The sequence below is a fragment of the Balaenoptera musculus genome, chromosome 7, assembly GCF_009873245.2.
Source record: "Balaenoptera musculus isolate JJ_BM4_2016_0621 chromosome 7, mBalMus1.pri.v3, whole genome shotgun sequence".
NCBI classification, from domain to species: Eukaryota; Metazoa; Chordata; class Mammalia; order Artiodactyla; family Balaenopteridae; genus Balaenoptera; species Balaenoptera musculus.
This window is the reverse complement of record NC_045791.1, coordinates 55,078,565-55,091,653: the sequence shown is the minus strand read 5'-3', so window position 1 is coordinate 55,091,653 and position 13,089 is coordinate 55,078,565. Positions and strand designations below refer to the sequence as shown.

Genomic DNA, 13,089 nt, shown 5'->3' with positions numbered 1-13,089 from the left:
AACTTCAAAATATATAAAGCAAAAACGGGTAGAACTAAAAAGTTCTTTAAAAAAGACCCAAATCTACAGTCACGATAGAATATTTTAATTCTTCTTTTAGTAATTGATAGAACAAGCAGACAAAATTTTAGTAAGAATATAGAAGATTTAAACAATGTGATTAAGGAGTGTGACCCAGTTGACATATAGAATACTGCACCTAACAACCACAAATGTACATTCTTATCAAGTACCAATTTAACGTTTACCAAAATTTTCCGTACTATTAGCCATATAGCAAATGAACAAATTTCAAATGATTGAAATCATAAAGAATATGTATCTGACCACTATGGAATTAAAATCAGCAATCAATAATGAAAAGATTACTAGAAAATTTCTGTTTGGAAATTAAACAGTACACTTCTAAAAGATATTATGTTTTAAGGAAGAAGTCATAATGGAAATAAAATGTTTTAACCCTATGATAATGAAAATACAATATTTCAAAATTTGTTTTATTCTTTTCTGATGTATACAATCAAATTCTATAAATTTATAGTCTCAAATGTATATATGCAAAATAAGAAAGGGTAGAATCAGTGTTCTCAAAGTATCCATCTGAAGGAGTTGGAAAAAGAACCCAGAGAAAGTAATGGAAAAAACAATAAAGATGAGAGCAGACATTAATAAAATAGAAAAGAAAGAAACATGTAATAAAGAGGCTCAAAAAGGCCAACAGTCACTTCTTTGAAAACACTAATAAGACTGGTAAATTCTTAGCAAGAGTGGTGAAAGAGCAAAAAAGGAAGCCCAAAACTAGCACCAGGAATGAAAGAGGAGTACAGATCCAACAGACGTTAATATGCTAATAGGGGGATATTATAAACAACTTATGACAGTAATTTGAAAAATCTGAAATGAACAAATACCTTTAAAGACTACTTAACAAAGCTAATATAAAGAGAAATTAAAAAACCTCATTAGTCCTGTATCTACTGAAGAAACTGAACTCATAATTTAAAACCCTATTATGAAGAAAACTCCTGGCCCAGGTGACTTCACTATACAATTTAAAGTCTTACACACATTCTTCCAGAGAATAGAAGAAGGGGGAAAACTTGCCAACTGGTTTTACGAGGTCAGAAGAGTCCTGATACCCAAACCATGCAATATAAGGAAGAAGAGTTAAAGACAAATCTCTTTCATGAACATAAATGCACAATCTTAAATAAAATATTAACAAACTGAATCCAGTAATAAATATTAATGATAATATGATATGACTAAAATTCTAGGAATGCAAAGTAGGTTGATATTAAAAATTAATGTACAGAATAAAGGAGAAAAATCATACATCTTTAAACGTTGGGAAAAGGATTTGATAATATTTGATTACTCATGATTTAAAAAAAAAAGACCTCTAGGAACAGAGGGTAATCTCCTTAATCTGAGAAAGGGTATCTACAAAAAAACCTACATAAGCAATTATACTTAATGATGAAATACTGAAAGCTTTCCCCCTCATATCGGGAACAGAACCAGTCATGCTTACTATCACTGCTTCTATTCAGTCTTATATAATTCTTACATTAGATAAGATAAAATAAAAGTGACATTATTCACAGACAGCATGCTGTGTATTTAGAAAACATGACGGAATTTGGGATATAGACCATTGGAATTAGTGTATGAAGTCATCTGGGTTGTTGGATACAAGGTCAACATAAAAAATGATTTGTATTTCATAATCTAGAACTTAAAGGAAATTTTTTTAAAAAGATGCCAGTTGTAGTGGCATTTTAAAAATTCAGATACCTAGGAGTAAATCTATTGAAAGTTATACTAAAATTTCTATGCAGAAAACTATAAAACATTTATTTAGAGAAATTAATAAATAAATAAATGGAAGGTTATACCATGTTTTGATTGGAAGACTCGATATTTTAAAGATGTCATATCTCTCTAAAATTGATCTATAGATTCAGTGAGATCCCAAAATCCCATCATTTTTTTTTTTTTTTTTTGATTGACAAACTTAAGTTTTACATGGAAATGCAGAGGTCCCAAAATAAGCAAGACAGTCTCAAAGAACAAAGATGGAGGACTTGGTAATCATGAACCTTATATCAAGACTATTATAAATCTGCAGTGATTAAGACAGGCAAGGATAGACAAATTGTCCAATGGAACAGAATGGGTATACAGGCACAAATACACTTTGATTTGTGGTAGAGATGGCACTGCATAGTAATGGAGAAAGGAATACTTTTATCAAGAAATGATGCTGGGGGACTTCCCTGGTGGTCCAGTGGTAAAGAATCCGCCTTCCAATGCAGAGGATGCGGGTTCGATCCCTGGTCGGGGAACTAAGATGCCACATGCCACAGGGCAACTAAGCCCGTGTGCCACAACTACTGAGCTCGTGTGCCTCAACGAGAGAGCCCACGTGCCACAAACTACAAAGCCCATGTGCTCTGGAGCCCGCGCGCCACAACTACGGAGCCCGTGCACCCTGGAGCCCGAGCACCACAAGTAGAGAAAGAAAAACCTTCATGCCACAACTAGAGAGAAGCCCATGCGCCACAGCAAAGGATCCCGCACACCTCAACGAAGATCCCACGTGCTGCAACTGAGACCCGACACAGCCAAAAAAAAAAAAGAAAGAAAAGGTGTTGGGTCAGTTGGATATCCTTGTGGGAGAGAAAACAAATTCTCACCCACCTCACACTATACACAAAAAGTGAAGTTTACAAAGAGTAAAAAGTGAAACTCTTATAGAATAAAACATCTATAATATAACATAGAATATTTTCATGACCTTGGAATAGACAAATATTTTTTTAAACACGACACAAAGAACAGTAAAGGAAAAGATTTTAAAATTGGGCTACATTAAAATTAGGACTTTTGCTAAACAAAATTTGAAAAGGTAAGCTACAGAGTGAAAGAACATATTTGCATTATCTAATAAAGAACTTGTCTACAGAATATGCAAAGAACTATAAATAAGAAAAAGGCAGCCCAATAGAAAAATAGGCAAAGGACTTGAACAAGTACTTCATAAGAGATGAAATGCCCCAGTAATCATTAGGGAAATGCAAATTCAGACTATGAGATGCTACACACTTACCATAAATTAAGAAAGCTGACAGTACTGAGCGTTGGAGGAAATGTGAAGCAAATGGAATTCTCAGACAGTGTTGATGGGAGTGTAAATTAGTACATCTGCTTTTGAAAACTGATCAGCAATGTATATGAAGTTTGAGTAAATGTGTGACCTGAGACTGGAGCAATTCCAGTCTTAGGTATATGCTCAAGAGAAATGCATACATAAATTTACTGAAGTACATGTACAAGACTGTTTATAGAAGCTTTATGTGTAATAGTTTTTTAAAGTATAAACAACCTCAGTGTATATCAGTAGTAGAATAGGCAAATTGAGGTATATTCCTACAGTGGCATATTACATGGCAAAGAAAGAACACACTACGACTATATCTAACAACATGGATGAATTTCACAAACAATGTTGAACGAAAGAAGCTGGACACAACAATACGTATTTTATGAATCTATTTCCATAAATTTCAATAACGGGCTAATTTGTGGTGTAAAAAAGCCAGGATAGTGCTTATCTCTGGTGAGGGGTGGAACATTGTGACTGCATTACTGGTAATATTCTTTGTGTTGATCAGGTGGTAGTTACTTGCATATGTTCATTCTGTGATACTTTATCAAGCTGTACACTTATGTATGTTACACTGAGTATATGTTATACTTCACTATAACCCCTTTTCAAGTTTAGCCTTCAAACCACTGATTATATTCTGCCATATCAGGTGAATCTCCAACTTGGATTTTTATTTTCCGGCTTTGATTTTGGCTTCCTTAAAAATCTGTCTTAGTTCATCTACTCTCTTGACATCTCATCCATTTTTTTCTAACCTCACTCTGCTCTCTGTTTATGGCCTCATGCTCTTGTTTCACAGGCGCTCTTTCTGCATTCTGCCAAGTATGCCAAATAATTCATTGAGAGAGTGGTGTGTGTGTGTGTGTGTCTGTGTGTGTGTGTGTGAGTGATCATTTTCCCTTTCCTTTATGACTCTCCTTATTCAGTAGCCTTTTTATTAAAATCAGATTTGTGGGCTTTTCCTCTTCCCTTTGTCCTTCCTTGAACATGGTGAAATCCATTCAGACTTATTTACAGAAATGATAGGGACAGTTGCCTTCTTCTTAGTAATGGTCAAATCCTCCGCTGAGATGTATACCTCAGAAATGAATGGGTGTCCATTCCAGTTGCCACTTTATAGCCGACGGGCCAGGAACATTGCTGTTTTAAGTTTCCACTGTTTATTTCAGTGAATCACATAACTGAAAACCAACAACTGCCAACATACATTCTAACAGGTTATTGCTAGAATTAACCGATCATTTTAATTCTTAGAGGACATTTCCCCCCCACCCTCCCACACACACTCGCTCAGCCGTCAGAGCATTGCTGCCAGGTGTCTCAGTTTGCTTCTGTGTTGCCTGACTCTTTTCTGGAAGTTTTAGTCACTGAAGTATGTAGAAAGATGGTAGTCAGTGATCACTACTCTGCTCTCCATAAACAGCAGCATTCATCTAGTAGAGAAACAAATGCTTAATATTCTGATTCAGGCAGATATTTAATTTCAACTTAGAATACAGTGGAGGTCTGTTTCATGAGTGAAAGTGTAGCTAGGACTTGCCTCTATTTGGGATGTTTAAAGGGGATATTTGGTTGGAGCAGGAGGAAGCTGTATTAGTGGACTTCTAACCAGACTATTTTGAGCTGGAGGCCTTGCCCCCCATTCTTTTGGTCTGAGTGCTTTGTTGGCTGTGTGTGTTAAAGCCACCCAACCAGCATAGGTCAGCTCATTTGGGTGTTAACTTCAGGTATTAGGGTAGTGGGTTTGGCTAGAGAGAAGTACCAGGCTTGGAAGCTATCATTATTGCAGAGTCACCTTGATAAACTGCCAAGCCTATCCAGTTAGCCACCAAATTTTAGGATTACAGGTGGTGGGCGGAGGATAGATGAAATCCTCCCTTCCCCCTCACCCTGTGAATATATCTTTATTTTATTTTCCTATCTTAAAGATGATATTTATTGGTTAAAAATAAATAAAACAGCATTATATTTTTTAAAAAGAAGGCAGAAAGGGAAAGTCTCTCTGGAATCCAATCTTCCTGATTTCTATTGCTACCAATTTGTTAAGGCATCTATCCAGTTTCATTTTCTGAGTACATTTATTTATATGTATTATATATAGTTTCAGAACCACAAATGGAATCACATTGTGCATTCTGCCATAAATAATAATACTTAATATCTATGGAATATTTACTATGTACCTGGAACTGTGGCAGTTACTTTACATGTATTTTCTCATTTAATCCTCACAATCACCGTGTATTGAATTGGAGTTACTATCCCAATTTTACAGAAACAAACTTAGGTTAAGTAGCTGCCCCAAAGTTACACAGCTAGAAAGTGGCAGAGCCAGGACTTGAGCCCAAATCTGTTTGACAACAAAATCCATATTCTTAACTTTTTTCCATTGTTTTGAACCTGCTTTTTTTACTTAGCAGTGTATTTTGAACATTTTCCCATGCAAATATATATACAGATATGTCTTGTCTTAATGGATAAAAACTGTTCTGTTGTATGGATGTCCCATAATTTATTAACGAATCTCCAATTTATGGGGTTTTAGGTTGCTTCTAATCTATACCTCTCTTTTTGTGCTAGTATCACACTGTTCCAATTACTGTAGCTTTATGATTTATTTAAGTATATAGTAAAGCAAGCTACATATTTTTCTCTCTAAACATATTTGACTCTCAAGCAATTCATTCTTTTAGAATAATCATATATTTAATTTGTAATGTTTTCCAACAACCCTGTTATGATTTTAACTGTAATTGTGTTAGATAAACATTATAGTGGCTAGAATTTTTATCAGCATGGTTTTGATAAGGATAGATGAATTTTGAGTGCAGAGTCTGGCTGAAGCAGGTTTTAGATCAGTGTCTCTGGACCTCAAGTATGGGAGTCCGTGAACCTAGAACATATACTTAAATTGGCTGTCGTTGGAGCATTTGAGTATTGCCATGGAGTCACTCATAACCATGGTTCTTGGATTTTTGGATCGTGAACCCTTTTTAAAAGCATTTGGAAGATATGTGCCATTATCCCTCAAATGCACATAAACATAGAACTTTACATACAATTTCAGGGTATTAGGAAACTCCTGAAATCCATTTATGGATCATGGATTAATAATTTCTGCTATGGGAACTAGAGAATACCAAAATAGAGAAGTCAAGTAGTCTTAGAAAGTCTATATGGGTTATATAACATAATGAGGTTATGTTAGTGTTTGCAAAGAAAATATTATTTTTGTGCTTCATGGATTGACAATCAGATATTTTAGCCACATAGAAAGAATATAGACTTTTCCTGATGACCTTGGAATGAGAATGAGGACTTTGAATAACAGCCTTGGGAATGCCTAGGCCAAACAGGAGTAATTAGAAAGGCAGTAAGGAAGACAGGCCAGGGTGATTGGACAGAACGTGAATTTTCAAGTCACTTAGACCTGAATTTGAATCTCAGCTCTGCCCCTTACTGGCAATAGGAATTTAGGCAAATCATACATCCTCTCTGAGTCTAAATACATTATAGCTGCTGTTAACAGCAACAGTAATAAAATATATCAAGAACATAGAGCATTTCTAAAGTTAAATGTGAGGCTATCATCAATAAGAAGAGTCACGGCAGAAGAGCAAAGTATTCAAGGTGAGTTTGGATTAAGTTTTTTTGCTGTTAAAAGGTAGTTGTTCAGCAAAAGCTAGTCCTTATAGAATGTTAAGGCTAGAAGCCTGAATTGAGATTTCACTAAGAGAGCCAGTATTGTTGGTAACCATCAGAAATTTGAAGAAAAGGACTAATGAACAGTTTTTCCAGTTGGAGAAGATGTGTGCTTTAAAGGAGTACTCAAGAGACTATATTGGCATTTTGTAGATCACTAGTATTTAATTTTTCAACAATCATAAAAACAATGACAAAACTCGTATTTATCGAGAACTTACTCTGTGCCAAGAACTATGCTAAACACCTTATATGCATTATCTCTTTTGATCTTTACAACAACCCCCAGGAGGTAGATAGCATCATTATCTGCATTTTATTAATGAATAGGTCATAGACTTGGTAAGTGGTGGATCTAGGATTTATTCCCACATTTAAACATAAAGTGGTTACCTCAAGTTAGATACTCATGTTGTTGCAATATAACCAAAAAAGTTCAGATGACCAGGAAGTTTTGCATAATCTTCATCATGTACAGAATTTATTTTGAAAATGAGGAATTTGTTAAAGTTATCAGAACAGTCCTCCTCCTACATCTGTTTTTCTGCATAATGATGTTACTAAAGACATACAAAATTCTAAAGTAACTTCTGATGCATCAAGCATTAGTGTTTCTATTTTATGCTTTTATTGTATTCTAATTCGTTAAAAGTAAGTTAAGTTATGTATTAGGTTGTTTTTTCAGTTAACCAAATTCAATTAAATGGAATATTGTTCTAACTATAATTATTAATATATGTGTTTATATATACAAGCATAGGAAAAATTCAGTCAATCCATTAAGTATTTTATACAGATAAGTCCAAATGTTTTCTTTCATTTGATCAGCAGTTTTTCAGATAAGGAACGTAGCATCTTTAATTTTGCTAAAACTAAAAATTTTTACTTTATGTAAGAAAGACAGCACTTTGCAGCTATACCATATAATGATCATTTACATAAGATAATCTTATCTGAGAGCAATCTATTTTTGATTTGTCTTAAGTAAAACTGGCATCTTAATAATCTAAGGTGTCTTTTCTTGGCTTTTAAATCTTTTGTAGGGATAATTAAGAGAGTACTGAGTATAAAATAAAATATTTTAAGTTTTAAAATATTTTTACTTCCAACTGTTTAAAAACTTGGTTATAATCTTTAAATTTTTCTAAAAGGATTTGAATGTGGCTTTAGTGAATATACTTCTTTAGAACTTTAATTATGAATTAATTCTCTTTATCTAAAATTTGAGTGCTCCTAATTTGTAATATAATATGGTGGTATGAAGGGGGAAAGAAACTAATGCCAAAAAGATTTTGTGATAGGATCTCTATTTCTGAAGTGATGCTTTAGTTAATTTAAAATGAAACTGAAATACTGAAATTCCTTCACTAGCAATCAGCATTTATTGAGGCCCTTTGGTTTTGTGAAAATGTTTATAGTTAACAGAAGTATTTTACACTTTTTATATGATTAAGATTTAATTTCCTTCCTTATTTTTGGTTTGGCTTTCCTTTGTCTATTTTCTTTGATTTTTTTAATTGAAAAAAACTAATGGAACCAAATGTAAGATGGTACCACTGTTTTCTCCTTCTTTTGTATAATCTTGTTGCGTGTCTCCACATAAGCTGTTCTGGCCTCTCATCATAGTAACCAGCTGGGCCATTTCACCTGCTGGAGCCATTAAAGAGGACTCTCTCCCCCTAGATTAATCCCCTCCGACATTAGTTTTTTGCACTGACAACTGGAGCAGGCATTCAGAATTTGCAGGTGGCCAGTGTGACGCACATAATTGCCTACAATTTTAGGCAATGAATAAAAATGGTCTACATTACTTGTCAAAGGTTGTATATGCAGTGCCAAGTGAGATCTATGGGAAGCCTTTTAGGGTTTAAAGAACAGTTAATAGCAAGGCTGCACAGGGCTTTTTTAATCATAATGCATTTGTAATATAGCACTTTGATCTTCTCCTTGTAGGAAATGGTGTTACATTAGCCACTTTTAAACATTTATGAGTGAAATAGAAGAGTAAAAGTGATTATTCTTAAGCAGACCATGTTAGATTTCATTAAAAGTTTTCGGCTTGCCCCTTCCTTGTTGAAGTCTGTGGGAAGTCCTTTTCCTGGAGGGTTTCAAATCAGGATCTAAGGATATAGGGCTTTTTCCTTATTTTTCCTGTTGGTAACAGCAAGATTTGGAAGGAAGGTATACTAAATACTGACGTAATTTAACAAGTGGATATTTATAGAAGACTAATGATTTATGATAAAGTAAAATACATCAACGAAAATCTAAGAAATCTATTACTAATTATTGTGTATTACAATAAATTTTGAGAAATGCATATTTAAAACATACCCATAAGTTATCTTTAACAACAACAACAACAAAAAACAGATGACTCTCAAACGCACTTCTTCTGGAAGAGCTAAGTTTGACCTTTCAGACCCAAGAGCCTTTTATTAACACCTGCCTGTAAGGAGAACCTTGCCACACGCAGCTTTTAGATTCAGAACCACAAAACTGATGAGGAAAGGCTTGAAGGGTTCAGTTTGTGTCACTTGCTGTTTGCCGTTTCCATTTCACAGATGATTAATCTTTCTGTGAAGAAAGGCCAGAGAAACAAAGCACATTGGGCTCTTCCTGCAGTTACTCCTTCTGAATGCACACTAGCTTGCTAACTAAAAGGCCTTTAGATTTCCAGCAGAGAGAGATGTTCTGAAAGTGAATGCAGCTGGTTGGAGGTCACCAGTGCAGGGCTCTTGCCATTGTGTAATGGAGGCTTTGGCAGGTTGGGGGGGTGGGTTGGAGCAGGGACAGGAGAAGTGGGCAGGGAGAAGGTGTCAGCAAAAAATTAATTCAGAATAAAAAGGGTTTTGGTCAATTGATTTAATATTTTGGAGGGTAGATCATCAATAATAGGCTCAATTTCATCTATTTTGTTTTTCTTTTTAAGGAAAAAATTATAATTCAATCTTTCTCCAGTATTCCCCCCCATTTCCTAACAGCATGTTTATCTTGCAGATTACATCATTAGATAATGTTGAGATATTATTAACTCTTTGAAGTCTTTGGTATGTTTTAATTGTCTTGAAATTTTTAAGATTGTTACTAATTTTGCTAGTATTCCACATTTCATATGGTAAAATTTTAATGCCACATTAATGTTTCATTTCGTATTTCGTATTTTAATGAGATATTGAAAATAATTATCTGTGCGACTTAGTTCTTTCATAAAAAAGTTGACTTTATTTTTATAGTCAACTTTTAATTGAGGGTTTGAAAACTTTTAATTTTAATATTTAGTATCTAAATGCTTAGTATTCACCTTGTATTTACTTTTTTTCTCAATTGTGTATAGGACATAATGTGCAAAGTCAAATCCTGGGTTATAGATCAAAAGAAACCTGTTCGCTTCTGTCATGATTGGAATGACAAAGAGGTAAATTATAAATATGATGCCATCTATTATTACCTTTGCTTTGATTTCTTAGAGAACAAATTAAAGTTGTCATTATTTTACACTTATTATTATATCTAGTTAAACTTTATTTCTCTCAGTGATTTCTTATTCCCAGGCTTGTTATTTTTTCTTTTCCCCTACTCCTGATATTTTCTGACAACTAATCTTTTAGAAACAAGAATTATAAAAATGGCTTCTTGTTTAAATAGAGTTTTCTTTCAAGTTCTTCAGTGACTTAATATTTACTCAACTTTTAAAAAGGACTCTTTTTCTATCTCCCACTTTAGATTGAAGTGTTGAATAAACACTTATTTCTGACTTCAAAACCAATGGTCTACTTGGTTAATCTTTCTGAAAAAGACTACATTAGAAAGAAAAACAAATGGTAAGTTTTTTTTCTCCCTAGATGTACCCCGACATATCATATCTGAACACACACAAACACACATACATATGTAGTTACTGCTATGTTTGATTTAAAATTTTTCTCCTTATTATTAAAAAGTTTAAAATGGATGAGAGAGCTTTGCCTAGTGTTAACATTCCAAGATGAGTCTCCTAATGATTTACACTGAGAGAACTTAAGAGAAAAAAAAAAGGAATTACATTAGGCAATATTGAATTATACATATTTAATTATCAAATTTATTGAATAGACATTAATATTTCCTTTGCAAAATGAGAATAAATGTAGTTAGAGCAATAAAGCTTTTTAAACTAGTAAAGTCTAGCTTTGTTGATTTTATATGTGACTTTAAAATATCTACTTGGAATTGTAGCTGGGCATAAGTTTTAAAATTCAGATTGAATACTTAAAAAACATTTTTTTAATTAAAAAAAAAACGGTATGGTGGAGGGAAAGACCAGGTATTTGTTTCAAAATACTTTAAAATACACAAAGGTAAAAACTATGCATTCATGTATTGAGTGTCATTTTTCACATGTAACCAAAATGTACAAGGTTTCCTTTAGTTCACTGGTAACTTCAAAAAATCATATGTTATGTAACATAAGAGCATGTTCACATTTGGCATGGTACTCACTGGACCCTCAGTATTTTATACTGTTAAGTCATACAAACAAACCAAAACCATCCAAAGTAAAATATTTGAATTCTCCTAAAATATATTTTCATTTGTTTTCCCCTGTACTTCATTAAGTACTTAGATGCACATGGTTTCAATTTTCCATTAAAAATTCTCATTTCCATATGATATCAAAGAGTGAGAAGCTTTAAACTGAAAAATAAACATTCATAGACTGGAAGCCAAAACAATAATTAATGTCAGATGGTTAACTCCAATAAATCATTAGAATAAATTCTGTGAAATTACTGCAACTAAAAATGCCCTGTTGATATTACTATAAGACATTTTGTGTTCCTGATAGGAAACTGAATTTGGCCTCTTAATTTGTAATGTTCTAGAAAGCATAAACCTGACATGAAAATTCAGTTCTGACTGGTCAATGACTTCCAATCGATAATTAACTTTAAAATAAACAGTTCTGTCTTGTTTCTTATATAAAATTCTTATAAATTTTGTGATTGATATGTTAAAAATTATTACCTTTGGGAAGGAATTTTAAATATATTATTTGACTTCAGTTAGTAAATCTCATTGTAGTATGAATGGTAAGGTTTCCTGAGGCTCTGTGAAACAATACAGACATCAAAGTTTACATGAAAAGGGATGAGTCACTTTCCTTGCCCAAAGGAGCTTCTCACACCTGTATTTGGATGATTACAGGTAGAACTCCCTGGCTCTAATTGTACAGTAAATACCATTTCCCAGACCCTAATGGCAGACAGACTGCTTGGGAGGCGCCAGTCTGTGATTTAGCTGTCGCCAGACACCCCATGTTTTTTGTGAGACCAGTTGTGATGATGATATGGTTATAGCCAATTGGAAGTAAACTCTTGTCTAAATAGCAAATTTTAATTTATAAAAATGTAGAGGTATGGATGATCCTATGTATAAAACCAAATTTTAGATTTTATGTATGACTGATGATCTGGTTTGGGGTAGTGTGTATGTTTGGTGAGGGTGGGGGGAGTCAGATCTTGTGGAAGTTAGTGTAATTGTAGCTGAAAGATCAAAGACTGGGTAACTGAGTGATGTTCCAGAAGAGAATTTACCACATAGCCATTTTCTGTACAGTTTCTGCCGCCTGCTGTTCCTATCTTCCCTCAAGCTAGCCATTGACTACCCCCTGTGCATCCCTGCTCGTAAAAAATGATTGAGGAAGTATTTGTCATGTATTTATGAGTGGGAAACATTGTGTGATAGGGAATGGCATCTACTGGAGCCAGAAAGATTGCCATTCTCCTTTCATTCAGCCACTCTGCTACAGCTTTAAATCTGTTTATGCAACATAGCCTTTGTATTAAAGTGCAGAATAAATTTTTATTATGAAGGATATGAACACTAGGTTTTCATCACTTATAACATTGCAAGCAGATGTAAATAGTTAAAATATATTTTAATTACTAAATCCTTTAAATTTGTGTTAGCATCTTGTTTTTTGGTAATGTTTATATCTCAGCTCCATTTGCATTAGTTGCTCCTTTAGCAAAAGAAAAAGGTTTTGTTTTTTAAGGTTATTATGTAATGTTACTGTAGCAAATTAAGACTGATGCAGGAAGTAGTAATAAATATTTTCATGGGTCTTTTAGATCTAGAAAGCTATTTTAAATGGTCAGGAAAGAGGAGGAGGAGTTTGTGATTCTGGCCACAAGAGGAAGACAAACTATATTTTAGGGGGTCACCATTTCAGA

General features: G+C 33.7%; 1 protein-coding gene across 1 annotated transcript in view; it reads left to right on the top strand.

The window, feature by feature from the left end:
- The window catches only part of OLA1 (Obg like ATPase 1), a 172,620-nt gene that overhangs the window by 114,360 nt on the left and 45,171 nt on the right, over positions 1–13,089 (top strand). Inside the window, exons 6-7 of the mRNA XM_036857735.1 lie at positions 10,212–10,292; positions 10,601–10,698. Coding sequence (XP_036713630.1) covers positions 10,212–10,292; positions 10,601–10,698 — 179 coding nt within the window. The remainder of the gene's footprint in view (positions 1–10,211; positions 10,293–10,600; positions 10,699–13,089) is intronic.